The sequence below is a fragment of the Hippoglossus hippoglossus genome, chromosome 18, assembly GCF_009819705.1.
Source record: "Hippoglossus hippoglossus isolate fHipHip1 chromosome 18, fHipHip1.pri, whole genome shotgun sequence".
In the NCBI taxonomy this organism is placed as follows: Eukaryota; Metazoa; Chordata; class Actinopteri; order Pleuronectiformes; family Pleuronectidae; genus Hippoglossus; species Hippoglossus hippoglossus.
Window position 1 is genome coordinate 262,257 of NC_047168.1, and position 17,469 is coordinate 279,725.

The 17,469-nt window shown below is 40.6% G+C and overlaps 1 protein-coding gene across 2 annotated transcripts in view; it reads right to left on the bottom strand.

Moving 5' to 3' along the window:
• The window catches only part of acox3 (acyl-CoA oxidase 3, pristanoyl), a 48,183-nt gene that overhangs the window by 4,396 nt on the left and 26,318 nt on the right, over positions 1-17,469 (bottom strand). For both annotated transcript variants that reach the window (XM_034569265.1, XM_034569264.1), the window contains exons 7-18: positions 16,246-16,389; positions 14,609-14,697; positions 14,210-14,306; positions 11,883-12,065; positions 10,353-10,475; positions 10,003-10,123; positions 9,683-9,805; positions 9,252-9,365; positions 8,703-8,818; positions 5,177-5,351; positions 5,006-5,073; positions 2,197-2,283 (exon numbers count right to left, since the gene is read on the bottom strand). In XM_034569265.1, coding sequence (XP_034425156.1) covers positions 2,197-2,283; positions 5,006-5,073; positions 5,177-5,351; positions 8,703-8,818; positions 9,252-9,365; positions 9,683-9,805; positions 10,003-10,123; positions 10,353-10,475; positions 11,883-12,065; positions 14,210-14,306; positions 14,609-14,697; positions 16,246-16,389 — 1,440 coding nt within the window. The remainder of the gene's footprint in view (positions 1-2,196; positions 2,284-5,005; positions 5,074-5,176; positions 5,352-8,702; positions 8,819-9,251; positions 9,366-9,682; positions 9,806-10,002; positions 10,124-10,352; positions 10,476-11,882; positions 12,066-14,209; positions 14,307-14,608; positions 14,698-16,245; positions 16,390-17,469) is intronic.

Here is a 17,469-nt window from a genome sequence, read left to right on the forward strand (position 1 = left end):
TCCACCTGCGCAATATTATGAAAATTAGAAGGATGCTGAGAAACTAGTCCATGCATTTGTTACCTGTAGACTTGATTCTTAAAATTCTTTATTATCAGGATGTCCCAGTAAGTCTGTAAAAAGCTTCCAGTCGGTCCAAAATGCTGCAGCACAAGTGCCAACAGGAACAAGACGGAGTGGTCATATTACTCCTGTCTTAGCTTCTCTGCCTTGGCTCCCTGTATAATTCAGAATAGAATTCAGGTTTCTGCTCCTTAGAAACAATGCCCTTAACAATGAAGCTCCTTCATATATCAAAGAGCCCAAATAGATCACTTCACTCCTAAAACAGAATAAGAATATCAGAGTAAGCCAAAAAGAGGCAGAGTAGGGCAGGTCATATCTGTGTTTATCTTCCTGTTAAAAAAATATCACCTTCCCTTTACCTGAACTACTGATTAACCAAACTCATTGTAAAACGTAACTAAATTCCGCCTCTGAGGACATTCAAATATGAAGCGAAATACCCAAACAAAAATATCAGCAGACGTTTCATGTTGTTCTGCTACCTCTGTGCTGCTACCATGAAAAATGATGTGAAGTTTATAAAGGTGGCACACTCTTGCCTACCCTGTCTCTAGCAAATTAACTGATGCATATGAGAGAGCAAAATTACTGGCCCATAGACAAGTGAGTTGACTCAAACTGCATCATCATACAGCTGCATCATCCTGAAGTCTGTGGGCTACAAAATACTGACAAATACTACACAAAGACAAACACTACCATAACAGAGATGTTTATTTTTTTGCAGCATTTAGTTTTAATGTTTACACCGCAGGTTTCCCACTGCAATGTTATCATAAAGGTTGACAGTAGCAAGTGTGTTGTTTGATGTTTTAAAAACTAGAAAAGCACTCACACACAATAGAGCGCATACCTCTGCCAAGGCCCAACAATTCCCTGAAATTCAATCAAGCTGCACTAAATTGTACACACTCATAGATATCAGTTCCATACCTTAAATACCTTATCCATGCATTATTCCCTGGGACAATGGTGGAAACATCCCAAAATTCCCAATCTTGCAATCTTAAAGAAGGTGAAAAAACTAATTCCTGGATCCACACCAAAATTTAATAGATTCTTGACCCATACTGCATCCTTCCACAAAGTTTCATAGTAATCCATCCAGTAGTTTTTGTATCATGCTACTAAATAACAAACAAACACTGATAAAAACATAACCTCCTTGGTGGAGGTAAAAATGCAAACTTGTTTTGTTAGACCACAATGTTAACAAAAGGAATGTTGTGTTGGATTTATATGTGAATCAAGTGGTTAACAACTTAGTGTTGGACTATGCTGATCTATTATGTTGCTTAAAATAACGTAAAATATATATTTACGGCTGCAACTAATCACTGTTTGTTGCTGCTGTGTTGGTGAAATAAGGAATTGACAGAAATATGTTGGATGTACAGAATTCATTTGTGTGGGACCTGTTGACAGACTAGAATTATGTAAAACTAGCAGGTATAAAATATCGAATTTGTTGACAAACTAATTAATTTAAGTCAACCTTTGCATTTTTGGAGGTTAGGTGAATATGGTATATATCCAGGTCATTTTAAACACACCACATACTGTAGATAAACAAAAACCTAAATGAACAGTGAATAGTATAGACAGGATCCAATGCAGATTATAAATTATGATTTCCTAATTGATATACTGCATACACTCATTAGGTTTGTCACAACAAATGGACACGAGGTCTGGGTTACTTTTCCTCTTGCTGAAGATAATCATCTCAGTTGTGTTCCATAAAAACCTTTAGGATTTGTGTTAGTATTGCATTATTTATAAAACTTTTCAAAGGAAGCTATTACCTCCGTTACATTCTGTGGTATAATCTTCTATATGTGCCCCAAATGGCTGATATGATTTTGGCCTCATGCAGTCTAAGTCTAGATATAGAGAACTAGTGGGATGTTGGTTGGTTGGTAAGGATCTGTAAAAGGTTTGAACACAGATGCTCACGGTTTACTACAATAAACCAGAGATAATTTACAGCTGACAACTTCAGACTAACGTCAGCTTTAGGATAAAAAAATTCAGCTTCTATGCCACACCTAATGAAAAAGACCACCTTTCAACAACACTCACTATGGTATGACATGACAGCTCTTTGGTTTCTGTGTTTGTGTGCATTACCTGTCCATCAGCATTACCAATGGGTGAGTTTAGGATGAAATCAGTGGGTGCAAATATGTCCACCAATGCTACTGCATCGTCTTTTAGCTGGAAAAGAAACAGAGAGCAGATCAGGTTAAGTTTATGTGAGGTGGCCGAGCCACATCTACTAGTGCCATAATTTCCTCATTTAGCTTTATGAAGACAGGTAGAAATTAGGTAGAGCACAAGGATTACGGAAGCGTATCACAAAATACTATACTAAACTAGTACTAAACAATTTACAGCAGCTTCAGAAATATCCCTTTTTGCGCACTTTGTGTTCGATCATTCACACCAACTCTTCCAGGATGTCAATTCAATTCAATTTTATTTGTATAGCGCCAAATCAGAGAGCGACCGTGACACGAGGAGAGCTACACAGGGCCGTAGAAGGGCATCAATCAGCAGCAGTACCAGTATCTGCTCCTGTGCGAGGAGGAACCGGAGGAGCATTGCCAGAGCCCTACAAAATGACATTCAGCAGGGTAATGGTGTGCATGTTTCTGACCAAACTGTCAGACTCCATGAGGGCCCGACGTCCTCTAGTGGGACCTGTGCTCACAGCCCAGTACTGTGCAGCTTGATTGGCAATCGCCAGAGAACACTAGAATTGGCAGGTCTGCCACTGGCGCCCCATTGCCTTCACAGATGAGAGCAGGTTCACACTGAGCACATGTGACAGGCGTGAAAGAGTCTGGAGACGCTGTGGTGGATGTTATGCTGCCTGTACCATCATCCAGCATGACCAGTTTGGAGATGGGTCAGTGATGGTGTGGGGAGGCATATTCTTGGAGGGTTGTACAGACCTCCATGTCATAGCCAAAGGTACCCTGACTGCTGGTACTGGGATTAAATCCTCAGAGCGATTGTCAGAGCTTACACTGGTGCAGTGGGCCTTGGGTTCTTCCTGGTGCAGGACAATGCCTGGCCTCATGTGGCCAGAGTGTGTAGGCAGTTCTTGGGTGACGAAGGCATTTATGCCATTGACTGGCCCTCATGTTCCCCTGACCTAAATCCAACTGAGCAACTGTGGGACGTGATGGATAGGTGCATCGGATGCCGCCAAGTACCGCCACAGACTGTCCAGGACCTCACTGATGCCCTGATACAGGTCTGGGAGGAGATCCCCCAGGAAACCATGCACAGACTCATCAGGAGCATGCCCAGACGTTGTCGAGAGTGCATACGGGGGCCATACACACTACTGAGTCACTTTATCAGTTGCCGTGATGAAATTCACGCCTGTTAGATCAGCCTATGATTAAAAAAAATTCTTTGATTTTTGGCCTGGTATGAATCCAGCCCTCAATGGGTTGATGATTTTGGTTTCCATTGACCGTTGTTACATCATTTTGTTCTCATAAAATGAACATCCGTAAAAATGTTCAACTTGAATAATTCGTTCATCACTGATGTGTGATCAAAGTGTTCCCTTAATTTTTTTTAGCACATATATACATACACTCAACAAAAATATAAATGCAACACTTTTATTTTCAAAGATCTAAAGTTCCTTCTGTGCACACAAAAGGCGTATTTCTCTTTAATTTAAAAAACGGTCAAAAAATGTCTCAGGGAAGATCACCCAAGTGCTCGTCGGCCTCATCAGGGCCTTGACCTGACTATAGTACATCGTCATAATCTTGATTGGGCAAATAATAATAATAATAATAATAATAAAAGTTCCTGGTTTACACTGTATCAGGCAGATGCCAGACAGCGGGTAAGGCATCGGGTGGGCAAGCGGTTTCCTGACTTTGATGTTGTCAACAGAGTGGCCAATGGTGTTAGTAGTGCTATGGTATGGGCAGGCATAACCTATGCACAATGAACACAGGTGTTTTTTATTGATTGCAATTTGAAAAACTATGATAAGGTCCTCAGGCCTAATGTCATGCCACTCATCTGTCGCCACTGCCTCCTGTTGCAGCATTATAATGCACAGTCTCATGTTGCAAGAATCTGTACACAATTCCCGAAGCTGAAAACATCCCAGTTCTTGCATGGCTTGCCTACGAACCAGACATGTCACCTATTGAGCATGTTTGGGATGCTTTGGATTGCCGTGTTCGTCAGCGGGTTCTTATTCCTGCCAATATCCAGCAACTTCGCATAGCCATTAAATAGGAATGGACCAACATTCCAGAGACCACAATTAATAACTTGATCAACTCTATGGGTAGAATTTGTGTCGCACTGCGTGAGGCAAATGGTGGTCATACCAGATGCTGACTGGTTTTCGGCTGTCCCCTCCTTATAACTTATTAATTAGCATATTTTGATATGTCACACATTTTTTTTAACAAATGGATTTTTAGCAAACTTGAGAACAAGATTTGAGAGATATAAGCCTTTTGTTTGCATAGAGAAAACCCGACATCTTTTATTTCAATTCATGAAATAAGGTAGTGAAAACAAAACTGTTGGGTTTATATGTTTGTTGAGTGTATTCACATACACATGCATGTTTCTTTTTAATATTTAAGATTTTGCTGAAGCTATAGGCTTGCGTAGGTCAGTCACTTGTGAAGACTATCATCATTTACCCCCGAACCCCTACATTGAACAGAGCATACAACAACCAGCAGAGAAAGCACAATCGCGGGCTGACGGCGCAGAGAAATGCGCTTCCGGTGTGATCAGCCAGGTTACACGATAATTGACGCTTCGCAGAGCTTCCGCCTCCGGTGTGTCCCTAGCGTTAGTGTATCTTATGCAAATGAGAAGTACATGGATATGGTGAAAGACTGAGACAGACAGGAAGATAGAGAGAACAATGTTCCTGTACCTGGGAGCAGAGAGTGAGAATGGCCATCTGAACCAACTCTGCTGGCTTCCTTCCACCCATGTAATTACCTTGAAAAGAACAAGTGCCATGTCACAAATACTGAGTCAACACAACCGAATGGATCATCTTCATTTCTGTGTATAAATGCAATATAAAGAGGACAGTACATACCCTGATACAGGGTGGCCATGTGGTTGCTGAGGCTCCACAGGCCATACAAGGCACACAGTTTGCTTAGCACTGGTCTGAGACAAGCTGGCGTGGTCGGATCCATTGTCTGTTCATGAAACCTCCGGAGGCAGTTTTGTTCGATGTAGGCAATGGCAAGGGAACGACAGTAGTATACCTAAACACAAAAAACACAGGGGATGAATTTGTAGAATAATATTTTTTATTTCCACTCACTTTGTGAGGAAATAGAAAATAAAGCCACTCTAATGCCACAGAGTTAATGGGTAAGTGGTACTTTTATGGTAATCAGTTTACACAGCAACATGGGTCTGAGTTCAAACCCAGCTCAGAAACAATTCTGTATGGATTTTAAATGCTCTCGCCTTGTTTCCTCCCACAGTCCAAACACACGCAGGCTCATTTGAGACCCTAATTTGCCTGTAGGTGTGAATGTTTTTTTGACTGAGATTCTTCCCTGTGATAGACTGGCGACCTGTTAAGGGTGTCAACCCACCTCTCACCCAGAGTCAATTGGGGTTAGCTCCAGCTGCAATGAAAGGATAAGCGGCATAGCCAATGGACGGATGGATTAATGGATGTCACTCTCATTAGTATCCAGTCTCAAACTAGAGCATCCAGCCTAGTAATGATGAGCGAGTAACGCCATTATCTGTATCTGTATCTGTTCAACTTACTTAATTATCTGTATCTGCTATTGGGAGGGGCTTAAACTTGAAGTGGGAGGGACCTAACTAAAGGTTGGCATTTTAAGCCTGACATGGATATGGGTTGATCAGAAATTGCTATATTCAGAACAAGTTTTTTATAAATTTCAGTGAATAAACTTCAGTTAATCAATGAACACAACACATGCATTATTAAGAAGTATTAAGTAAAATGCAGGTTTTCATGCTCAACAAACTCAACGACTTTTTCATACTCATACTTTCATACTTTTAATGATTTAAATTACTATTATTATTTTTAATTACATTTAAAGATCACAGGGCTTTTTTACTACCTGTTGTAGTTTATTTTTGGGGGGGTGCTGTATTTCGTATTTCTATACAAAGTAAAACACAATGTTAACTCTGTGGTGTGGTTGTGTGTGTGAGTGAGAGAGCGCTCACTCCGTGTGCGTCTAGCCTGGCATGGCCCACTCTGACTCAGCCAGTGGAGCTTGTGCAAGCCGCCTGGCTCTCACTCACTCACTCACTCGGCTTGTGGAGAGGAGCGCTAGCTCCGTGTGCATCTAGCCGGGCTGGGTGCACTGAACTTTTTATAGGCTCTGTAGGGGAAGAGCTCTGTGTGTGGCTGGCCTATCAAGGAATGATGTGGACACAGCTATTCAATGAGGATTTTCATTCATCACGAGTACGGTTATCGATTAGTCAGACTAGCTACAGTAGTTGGGATAACAATAGCCATGTTAGCTACAGCTAGCTCTTATCTCATCTCAGAGTACAATTAGTTGAATACTTAAAGCATAGGTCCACATATCCTTTATCTGGAGTGATCTCTTCAAATGCATCGCACACATTCAGAGAACAAAACGGAGAGACACATATTAACATTCCTTTAATTAATGTGCTTTGTTTCCCTGCACATCTTGGCCAGTTGGACCACCTCTCACTGCTCCTCGTCCCAGCATAAACCCCCATCAGGAGGAAAACAAAGCCCATAACAAAAATCATCAAACTTGGCCGGAGACAGCTCTGTCTCAGCTAAAAGACTGCTTTGAACACTCCTCAGGACAAAGAGGAGCACACACTGCATACACTGTAATGTTCTGTATCACAAGCTGTGCTGATAATGTCAAAGTTAACAAACTTATCCAAGTTTTTCAAAACAAGAAACCGTGATTGATGACTGAAATACAGTCACTCATCAGAGACCTCAACATTGCTTTCAGGTCTGGTGACAGAGCTCAGTACAATGTAGCCAGAGTGAACCTGAGCTCACATCAGAGCTGCCAAAGAGGGAAATAGAGGACCTCTTTAAGGACAGTAACTCACGGCGGCTGTGTCAGGGAATCCAGAACTTCACAAATTACAGGGGCAGCAACACCACAAATGTTAAAGCTGATGCCTCACTGGCAGAGGAATTAAATAACTTCTCTTCTCTGTGTCTGAGATTAAACATCTCATCACATTTATTATTCTTGTTATATTTGGAGAGTACCTTGTGTATATGTTCATTCCATGTGAGCTGAGCAACAAACCACATACCTAAACACCTCAAGACTTTCACTTGCTCTATTCTTTATACATACTTACTGTGTATCAACACCTCTCTTTCTAGTGAACACTAATGCCCCCATGAATATGATAATTTTTCTACCACATCAATTGCCTCTTGTATTTTTCCCATAATAATATTCCTTCCCCTTTTCCACAAGGCTCCATCATCAGCAAAGAGCAACCGCCCAATATCACCCTGAGCTTGAGAACACATCATTAATCATAATGGAAGACAATATTGTACAAATGATACTGCCCTGAGGAGTACCATTTTCCACGATATATATTCCTGATAAAGCTGTCCCAATTCTTACTTGAATAAATCTATCAAATAAAGAGTCTCTGATCCAATTATATGTCCTACTCGCTACAAACCATATCCTATGCCTTTTGCATAACGCTAATCTTTTTGTAATTATCTTTCCCATTACCTTTCCTATATGTAATGCAAGTGCTATTGTCCTATAGTTCATTGGATTTGATGGATCCTTCTCTGGCTTAGTATTATCCCTTCTCTCAAGAAATCCCAGAGATCAGCTGATCTTGTCCTCTCTTGCTCTCCTCAGTCAAGTTGTTAGAACTATGGATTTGAATAAGTGCTTTCGCTATCATCTCTACCAATTCGATTTCTTCCCTTATAAATGTAGCACATCCACCTCCTATTACATCTAGTAGTATATCCCATTATTCTGAAATCCAAATTAGGTCTCAACCATGTTTCCTGTTCACAAATAATGTCTGGTTTACTGCTTGAATGTTATATTCAATTTTAATAAATAAGAAAGAAATAGTCTTGAGTTTTCAACAACAATGCTGTGAAACATTCACTGCATGATCAAACGGCCTCTGTATGCGAGAGAAAACGTCTGCTATAAGATTTCTCCTCTGCTCTTATTTGTGCAACAAGCGTGAACATGATAGCAGAGCTGGGATGTCGATGTTTTTGACCGATGGTGTAGGATGTTTGGTTTGTTTTGCACCTTAATTCTTGTTTTAAGGCAACTCTGATTTTGTCTTGTTTTTTAACCTGTTTAACTTGTGCATCACCTTGTGTGTAGCTGCTTTCAGACATGCGCTAAAGACACATTTACTGAAAACTTCCCAAGAGACTTCCCAAGAGACTTCCCAAGAGACTTGGGAAGTTTTCAGTAAGAGTTTGTGAGAATGCAAATGTATTTCGGAATTCCAAAGTTCATGCCTGAAAACAGTGTGTGTACTTGTACAGATATCTTTGTGAGGACCATTTTGAGCCTACAACCTACAGTGTGTGCACTTGTGTGTGTTACCTGGCTGTTGTTACAGGCCTCAAACTCATCCTTGCCTAAAGCCCTCTGCTGTTCTAGCCTCTTCTGACTCTCTTCCAACAGGAAACACACCAGCCAATTATATGCTGCCAGTGGCACTGATATGAAACACAAAAAGATAGCACAGTATAATGAGAAAGCAATTTGAAAACACAATTAAATTGAATTTTGTATGAGCAATACTTCTGTACTGGGAGAGATCAATTTTTCATTAGATATAATTAGAACCTCCCAAATTTAGTAACTGGACTTTCGCACCATTTCTTACATTTCAACATTTTCTCGTATAAAAATACTTTAGATATTGATACACCTCTTCATTTATATTAGACACTTTATTTTCTCATCGACATTGTTATTGCTAACCCTGTGATTGCTCTGCAGATGAACAGATGTTTCTGTCAATACCTTGTTGCCTCAAGTTCGATTTTTACAATGAACAATGTTTTCTGAATTCTAGTTTTGTCAAAAAAAGTTTGTAGTCAACATTTCAAGTTAAACCAATCTGCACCAGCTGAAATAATAAAATACCTGCAGAGTCCATACACTCCTCCATTGTTGTTTGTGTGAATTTGCTTCCCAGAATCTTCTGGAAATCATCAAGGAAATCCACAGTATGAAAGGGAGACTCAACCCGCATACCATCTGTAAGCAGACAATACAGAATTTGATGCTGTACAAACTAATCAAAGATTTCATTTACAAATCCATTTCTTCATTGCACTCTATAGATCCGACCGTGAGTGTGATTTACGACATACACAAAATATGAATGTGTACATAACATTTGTAAATGAGGCCACTGGTCTCAAATGTTGTTTTAGAGTCCAAAAACTGCTTTGACATTGTAAACCACAGCAGCACTAGTAACTGGAAAGCATCATGCCAATGAATAAGCATTATAATCACCAATCGGCACAGTAACTTTATATTTAGAGTCTCTCAGTGAACTGAGCACTGACCATGATGCTTGGCATGGAGCCAGCTGAGCAAGTAGTTGCTGGTCTGCTGCAGCAACAGATTATTGTCTCCTTCATATGTGCAGTTTGGGTCATTGTCATCCCGAAGATCACCCAGCCGATTCACTGAAAGACAGACAACTCAAGTTAGGCATTTGAGTGTGTGTGTGTGTGTGTGTGTGTGTGTGTGTGTGTGTGTGGTTAAAAAAATTCAGAATATTATGAAACTGTGGCAGGACAAATAAGACTATAGGGGGCCTCCACTGTCTAGGTAATGAACGAAAGCACTGTTATATGTGAATATGTGTATGATTGAGACTGACTGGCCAGGTATCCATGTCCACCGCAGGCCTCCCTGCATTCTTGAATCCCCTTCTGAGCAGTCCATGAACCCAATGGTTTACTGGAGCAGCCTATGGCATGGATCTCCCTGCCCATCTCTGCCTAGCAAACACATACAGCCAGGCCAGACCATAATTATTTTTGCTCCTCAGTCTCTGAGCTCAGCACAGTCAATTTGAACATAGTGGCTACTACACAAAAGTGCCAAGTCGTAGCATAAATTTGTCAAGGTCAACTTCAATACAGAATGTGAAATACTAGCATGCACAACTGTTAAACTTATATTAAATGGAGTAGGATACTCCATAGAAATATATATTATTTTACTTACTTGAATGTCGTCTTTGTTATTCATCATCTGCCCAATCTGGAACTCAACAAAGTTCATGAAGATAGATTTGGTGAAGTGTTCAAGAGCATACGCTGCTGCCAGATACGGGATCAGACGCCATTGCTAGACAAACACACAACACATATATATTGCGGTTTAACACTCTGGCACATGGCTGTGTTAGACCATTTAATGGTTCAGGATCTTTTGGATGGGTCAGAAATCATTGTTCAATGAGGCATTGGATATTCCATCAGCACAACCCTTCCCCTGGATATACTAAGTATACTTAACCATCCGCAACTGAATAATAATAATAAATCACAATAAACATCTGCGTATGCAGTGGCCATTTTACAATGGGTAGCTATACAAATGTTTATTGAAAAAATTGGGATTCTAAGATAATCTGGTGTTACTGGTGGATAGGGTGGGATGATTATCTCTCTCCCTGGCCTTCATTCTTCTGTCTACATCTGGTGGTTTGTATTTTTTGCTTCAGGTTTTTAAGGGTTGTGGGTGCATGATTTCCGACCTAACACCCATTCAGAAAAAGCTGTCAGTCAAACTCTGGTTTGGAACAAACTATAATTAGCGCACTGTGGTTGTATGCCTCCTTCAACAAGTACAGTTTCTGTGTACATATTTCTACAATTCTTTTTTCGGGATTCAGTGACCTTTGATCTTTGACCACTGAAATACAATCACTTCATCTTTAAATCCAAGTGCCAACTGATCAAAAGTTGAAGAAATTCCCTTAAGCATTCTTGAGATATTGCATTCAAAGGCCAAAAACAAGTTTTTTGAGGCCAACTTTGACCACTGAAATCGAATCAGTTAATCAGTGCAGTGTTGAGATTTTTCTGGGATATTACATTCACAAGGTAAAACGTGTTTGAGAGGTCACAGTGACCTTTGACCACCAAATTCTAAACAGGTCCTCCATGAGTCAAAGTGAATTGTGCCAGATGTAATGAAATTCCCTACAGGCAGTCATGATATATAACATTTACAGGAAGATGAAATGATTCCTTGAAGGCATTAAGGAGATAGTGCATCAACAAGGCAAACTAATCTTCTTTGTGAGGTCACAGCAACCTTGACCTTTGATGAAGAAATTCTATCCAGGTCATTTTTCAGTCCAAGTGAATGTTTGTGCCACATTTCAAGAAATTCCCTCATGGTGTTCTTGAGATATCGCGTTAAAAAAAAAATGAGACGAACAGGCAACCAGAAATGCCTGCGACCACTGTCAACGGTGCGGAGGCATAACAAATCTTTTGACATCAATTACAAGGTGTACCTGTAATAGGTGTTAGTTGTCTAGTTGGGACCATGGTAAGAACTACATGACAAACTCAGTGCTTCAGTTTACCTTAACTGCGTTAGGGTCGGGTCAAGTTTGGACATTAAAAACAAAGCGCCTGACAGGTAAGGACTCAGGTTTGATTCAGACAGAAATATGCAGCTTAAATGGCACTAAAATATGTCTATATTATCGTCTTTGTCCATCATCTATACAATTCTGACCTGCAACTGGTACTCCAAAACCGGAATCTCATCCGTGTCCTTTGGTCCAAACTGTCTCCTGGTTGCTGAAAAGCGGATGGCCACAACCAGAGCTAGCTTCAGGTTGGTCAGAGCCATCCTGGTGATGTACACCCTGCCCCCTGACAGGGCACCAAGAGATGCTCCGAAACGCTTGTTCGAGTCCTGGTGGAGATGACAGACAAAAATGAGAGACACAAGAAGCAATTAAATGAAAAAGAGAAAATAGTTTATATACTCTGCAAAACAAAAACAACTGTGACATGCATCATCATGCAGGAATCCATACCAGAGAACCTGCATTATTCTGGACTTCAACAACGACTCTTCGTTTCACTTTTCAATCAACCAAGCGTTCACACCCAGATGTGCCAAGCTGTTAATCATCAGATGTAGTCTTTATTTACTCTGTTTTTTTCAAGATTAAGACTGTACTCACTATTTACAATTGGCTACCAGAGCAATCAGTCCAGTAGATTGTTACCGCCGGCAGCCACAAAATAAGCCTCAAATTGTTGGGTATTTGCTAACAGTCTGCCAACATTACATCTACAGCCATCTATAAATGTGTGGCTCAGGAGTTAGAGCGGTTATCCTCTAACCTGGTCGGCAGTTCGATTTTAGTCTCCTCCAGTCCGCATGCTGGAGTCTCCCCAAATGGCCCCTTCTTATAGAGAAAGTCCTGCACACTTTGAACAGAAAACTGTACTGTAGTCCTCTGGACTAGAAAAGTGCTAAATAAATATAGACAGTTTATATGCCCAACCTTTAAGATAAACACATAACAGACATAACAGTCACTATGGGATTACATTGTTTAATATTGCGATGACGATGTAACTTGCGATAAATAAACACAAACAGTCCCTTGCTAAGGACCCAGAGACCACGGACAGCTCCACAGCTGGGAGAAGGCACACAGCCTGGTCACAGCTCCATCAAGTTGGGTGCAGACACCAGGGAGCCATGCACAGCTCCACTAAGTCCAATCACAATGTTAATTTGGGGGCTTTTCATACATGTTTGGACCGTGAAAAAAAAAAATATTTTTCCCATTTCAGCATCTCTGTTTGTAATTAACTGTTCCTCTTTGTGTCTATCATTCGCATTGTGCGCTGCATCAACTGTGTCAAACCAAACAGAGCACATCTCCTTCAGCTCCATACATTTACTAATTTTATAAGGTCTTTTGTTTTTACCCAGACTGAGTTTATACATGTGTCTGATCACTGACTGTGTGAGAGAGAGAGGAAAAGAGCGAACGGTACGGCTGATGAATGCGCTGCTCTGAAGAAAGATTTAACTCATTAATAAAAGTATTGATCATAATGTGAGACACGCACGCACGCACGCACGCACGCACACACACACACACACACACACACACACACACACACACACACACACACACACACACACACACACACACACACACAGTAGTGGCGTCTGTGAACCTGACTCGGGGAAAATGCGATCAATAGAAGTTTCCACAATAGACTTTAGTCAGAGGAGGCGGAGCAATCTATGTTATAAAAATCTCTGTTTTTTCTGTTTCCTCTTCTTATTCTCTTCTTACGACAATGACTCAGGCAGAAAACCCTGTCAATGATCGGAATGTCTTTAAATTATCATCTAGGGCAGCATGGCTCCATCTGATTGGCCAAATATATTGGTACTCAGAGCGTGGAAGCGTGGCGCATAGAACACTATTTATCGCAGTTTTCGCCGTCTTTTGCAATGTGTCTATCACGCACATTGATATCGCAATGACGATTGATTTTTTCCTAACAGACACACAAATTTGCATATATGCTTGTTTGCTTTGAATACAAATATGTAATAGTGAATTGAACTAGTCTTTTTTTTGTGTAGTGCTTGATTTTTTGTGATTGTGGGCATGGAGGGGGCTCAGAGAGAACCCACAGGTGAACACTCCCTGGTTTCAAAAGGCAGCAGCTGAGCTGCCAGAGCGAGACACATGGTAAAGACACAAGGAGACACAGAGATGGGAAGGAGAGAAGCACAAGAGCCTCATGGAAAAGACTGAGCTGTGCTGCCAGGCCAGCAGAAATTGCTGGACACTTTGAGTTGAAGTTGTTGAATTTATGTAGGTGAGCATTCTTTTATTGAAGAATGCTCACCTGAAAGCAACTGGTTTGTCTCTGGCTGTTGTGGTGAGACCCCTGTGGCATCGTCAAGTGCCATAGTGACTATTATTACTCATATTATTGTTTTCAATGTATTTTTGTTTTATTTAATATTTGTCAGACGAGACTCTGAATGGTATTAAGTGAAAAATCCTCACTAACCTTGAATGGTGTAATGTAGTGGCCATCAGAAGTAACATCTCCTGTCTTATTCAGTAGGTTCTCCCGTGGGATCCTCACATTGTGGAACATAACAAACCTGATAGGGAAAGACATTGACAAAAATGAAGTGCATTTAGTAAATGGACTGTATTTATATTGCACGGATCTAGTATTCCCAACCACTCAAATGTTTTACATAATACTCACACACTATTACACACATGAGCGAGTGGGCGTATTGATAACGTCCCAACACACAACGGAAAAGAACTAAAAGAATTCTCTCTAAAAATTAATGGAAATTATTTATCAACTTGCAAAGCCTTGGACTATATCTGCAACTGTAAACAGTAACTAAAGAAAGATAAAGTGGGCAAAAAATCTCTCTCAGTCACCTACCCATTATCCAGTCCATTCTGGCCCAGCTTCTTGCCAATATCTCCAACCATTACACCCGGCAGAGGCAGCAGGGTCTTTGTGTCCCTCACCTGTAACACAATGGTTATAGACTTAATAGTTTTCACTCAGGGTACTCAGTCATTTAACCTGTACTTTCTATTTCTAGGATAATTACTATCCAATCTCTTTTCTGACTTTTACCTTTATCTTGTGTATCATTAAACATAGTAACAACAATTAAATCTAGAGTATTGTTTGATCTGGCCCGCGAGGTGATTCATGAATACAAAAAAAAACATATACACATGTGCGATTATCTGTGAAGTACAAATAAGATTGTCCCTGCTCGTACCAGTTTGCAACTGTGCCTCTAACATTTAACTGGTCTCTCTCTCATCTCTGGGAGCGATGCAGAGTTTACACTCACACACACAGGGAGAAACAGAAAGTGAAGCGGAGATGATGGAGGAAAACTCGTTAACGTGAACAAGCAGTTGGTTTGTTTCGTGTCAGAGTCCTTACTCCTGCATGTCGGCAAGAAGAGAGAAGGTGGAAAAAGGACCAACTCAGAGTATCATATGAAATCTTACAGAGCAGTCTATCTGACTACCAGAAAGCGGTAAAATCGGCAAAAACTACGTTTATATCTAACCTGGTCTCCAATAACTATCACAGGCCTCAGGTTCTTTTTAATATTTTTAATAATATCATAAACCCCCGGTAGTCCTACTCCTATTCTGCCTACACCTGTCCTCTGCGATTCCTTTCTTAAATTTTCCAAATTCTCAAATTAAACAACAATAAGACTGAGGTTATCATATTTGGACAATCAGAACTGCAAGATGTGGACAACCTTGGGCCTTTGGCTCCTAATACTCACTCCACTGTAAAGAGTCTTGGTGTTCTTTTTGACAGGGCTTTAAATTTTGAAAAGCAAATTTCCTCAGTAGTCAGAGGTAGCTTTTTTCAACTAAGACAAATAGCCAAGGTAAAGGCCTACCTCCCACAAAAGACCTAGAGAGAGTTATCCATGCGTTCATAACCTCCCGTCTTGATTATTGCAATTCCCTGTATGTAAGCTTAGACCAATCCTCCATTAAACGCCTGCAGCTAGTCCAAAATGCTGCTGCTCGCTTGCTGACTACGAAAAAAAAGAGACCATATCACACCCATTTTGTGCCTCCTACACTGGCTTCCTGTTTGTCACAGGATCGTTTTTTCTTTTCCCTGTCATTTGCATCCAGGGCCACATATGAAGGATCACCTTCACAACTGACATCCTCTGGCACACAAAAGTTTGTATTTGTTCGCGACCAATACCACAATATGAACACTGACCAGCACATAATATTGATACTTTTCTTAAACTTGTAATAAATATGTATTCATAGCATTGATTCACTCAGCCCCTCTTGACTCCTCTCTCACTCTACCACTCTCTCCTTCGCACCGGCACAGACACACAACACTGACGCACATAATTACAACAACATCTGATACATACATACACAGACTGAGTAAACACTTGTCATCGGATCTCTCAGGACAGATGTTAATACAAGGTCTAAACATCACATCAGATGACAGCATCTAATAAGGCAATCAGTTATTACTCGGTCAGTGGTCAAAGGTCTTACCGGGACGATGAAGGAGTGCAGGCCGTGGCAAACCTGGTCAGGGGTGTAGAGCTGAGCAAACACCACTGCATGGGTGGCAGTCTTACCAAGGTTCCCCACCCAGAACTTGGCAGCCTCAACGTCTGGAGAGTTGATCACAAATTCCTACAGACAGAAAGGTTACTGTTTGCAACAGTGATGTAGAATCCTGATTTCCCAAATAACTTCCAAATTAAATTTTTACGAGGCAAAGTATCCAGTAAACCAGGAAGGGCTGCACGATATATGGAAAATCTATCGTCATCGCGATATTAATGTGATAGACATATCGAAAAAATACATAAGAAATTGGGATAAATCTTGTTCGATGCGCCACGCATTCACGCTCTCCATGTCAATATATTTGGCCAATCAGACGGAGCCCTGCTGCCCTAGATGATAATTTAAAGACATTCAGATCATTGATGGGGTTTTCTGTCAATTAATATTGAGAAGAGAATAATAAGAGAATAGAGAGAAAATAGAGAATTTGAAAAAAGAGATTGCTCCGCCTCCTCTGACTAAACTCTATTTCTGGAAACTTTTATTGATCCTGTTTGTCCAGGGTCAGCACTATGATTGGTTGATTATATAAATTAATTGTGAAGCTTATTTATGATCCCAGAACCTGAGGCAAGTAACAGCGCACAGACACACACACACTCTGAAGCTCTGTGTGTGTGTGTATCTCTCTCTCTCACTCAGCTGACGTCTCTGACACGCTACAGTTTAAAAGTTGATTTGCTTTCCCCAAAATATCAACACTGATCATCACATAATGATCAATACTTTTGTAAATGAGTTCAATCTTTCTTAAGAGCCGAGCATTCATGAACCACTCATTGCTCGCACGCACGCACGCCAGTCTGGGTAAAAACAACTGGAGCTCTCCGTGGTCTCTGAGTCAATAGCCAGGGACTGTTTGTTTATTTATTTAAAGTCACATAGTCATCGCAATATTAAACAACGTTATCGCATATCGCATGTTTACCTAATATCATGCAGCCCTAGTCTGAGGACCAAAATATGGTAAGTAACATGGACAAGTCATTAATAGTTAGCACTGATTTTGGGAATCTTTGCTATGTAGTATTACATTCAGCTAAATAAATTAATTTTCAGTTAATCTCAGTCTCAGTGGTCCGGTAAGACCATCACTGTTATAGTATAATTATAGAATCTTAAGTTTAACATTTCTGTATTTGT